The sequence below is a fragment of the Eimeria tenella genome, genomic scaffold (genome assembly GCF_000499545.2).
Source record: "Eimeria tenella Houghton genomic scaffold, Eth_scaff3297, whole genome shotgun sequence".
In the NCBI taxonomy this organism is placed as follows: domain Eukaryota; phylum Apicomplexa; class Conoidasida; order Eucoccidiorida; family Eimeriidae; genus Eimeria; species Eimeria tenella.
Genome location: NW_013544347.1, coordinates 1 through 1217, shown reverse-complemented (window position 1 = coordinate 1217; position 1217 = coordinate 1). Strand labels below are relative to the sequence as shown.

At 55.5% G+C, this 1217-nt stretch overlaps 1 protein-coding gene across 1 annotated transcript; it reads right to left on the bottom strand.

Annotated features, from left to right (window-relative positions):
- Positions 1 to 257: 257 nt before the first annotated feature.
- Positions 258 to 1071, bottom strand: ETH_00034100 (uncharacterized protein; the record flags this gene model as incomplete). Its single annotated transcript, XM_013379481.1, has 3 exons — positions 258 to 330; positions 558 to 671; positions 821 to 1071. Coding segments are annotated over 3 exons (438 nt in total), but the record flags the coding sequence as incomplete, so codon positions are not given.
- Between the last annotated feature and the right edge of the window lie 146 nt (positions 1072 to 1217).

The following is a 1217-nucleotide window of genomic DNA, read 5'->3' as shown; positions in this document are numbered from 1 at the left end:
CCGTGCAGCGGCGGCAGGCGCCGCTTTTGCGACTGTTGCTGCTGCCTAGCGCAGCAACAGTTGCTGCGTAGCAGCGAATTCTGCTGAACATACACATAAGGGGGTCCACCTGGCGGCAGCAGCAGTGGAGAAGGCTGTTGCTGTTTTGCGTTCAACAAGCTGATTTAAGTTCTGACTCGATGGTGATGCGGCACAGTTTGTAGCAACTGCAGCAACAAGAGCAGCACCAGCAGCCAGCGAGGCACAGCAGCCTGTGCTCAGCAGCGCTCAAATACCCTGTAAAGCGCCTTAAGGTTTGTTAGCTCCTTAACAGTGCCGTCTGAGAAAAAGCTGAAGCAAAAAAGGACATACATGTAAAGCAGCGCAGTATTTCCTAGCAGCAGCCACACCGTAAACAGTGAGGGCAGAAGCAGAAGCAAAAAGAAAAGCATAAGCAGCAAAGCTACCACAGAACAGCCACTACAGTTGCCGCAGCGGCGCCTGCACTTGCCAAGCACAGTCTCAGCAGCAGCAGCAGCATAGGCAGCAGCAACAGCATCAGCGGCGGCAGCAGATACCAATTAGGGATGTAAGCTTTCCAGTAGAAACGAAGGGCAGGCATGAGGACATTGCTGAACATCCTCCGGGTCTCTGGGCTAGCAGCCATTTGCTTGTCAATGTCGCTGCAATCCCTGCAGCAGCAATAGCGGCAGCAGTGGCAGCAGCGGCTGCTGCAGCAGCAGTGCCGGCAGCAAACGAAAACAAAGGCAACACTGCAACGCTAGGAAGAGTGCGCCAGCAGCAGCAAAAGCAAATCATAGCTTTCCCCTCCCAAGCGTACCGCTGCGTTGCAGCCTCCTCCCGAAGGCACGCTTTTTGTTGCGACAATAGTGTGTTGCTGCTGCTGCTGCTTTGATCCTGCTTTTGCTGGTGCTGCAGTCTGGCGTGCTCGTTCGACTCCGCGGAAGCCTCTTCAGCAGCAGCAGTAGCTTCTGCTGGAACTGCAGCAGAAGAGTCGTCTACTGTGGTGTAGGCCTCTGCCAGCAAGAACGCGATGCCGTGGAGGCAAACAATTTCTTCGGACCAGTCTACCTGGAGCAGCACCAGCAGCAGTAGCAGCAAACTACATCCGACCCCCGCTCAACCGAAACGGTGGCCGCAGGGAAGAGCAGTAAACTCGGCAGCACATCTGAGGCAGCAGCAGCAGGAAGAACTTCGACAGACCTCTGTGGCTAGCC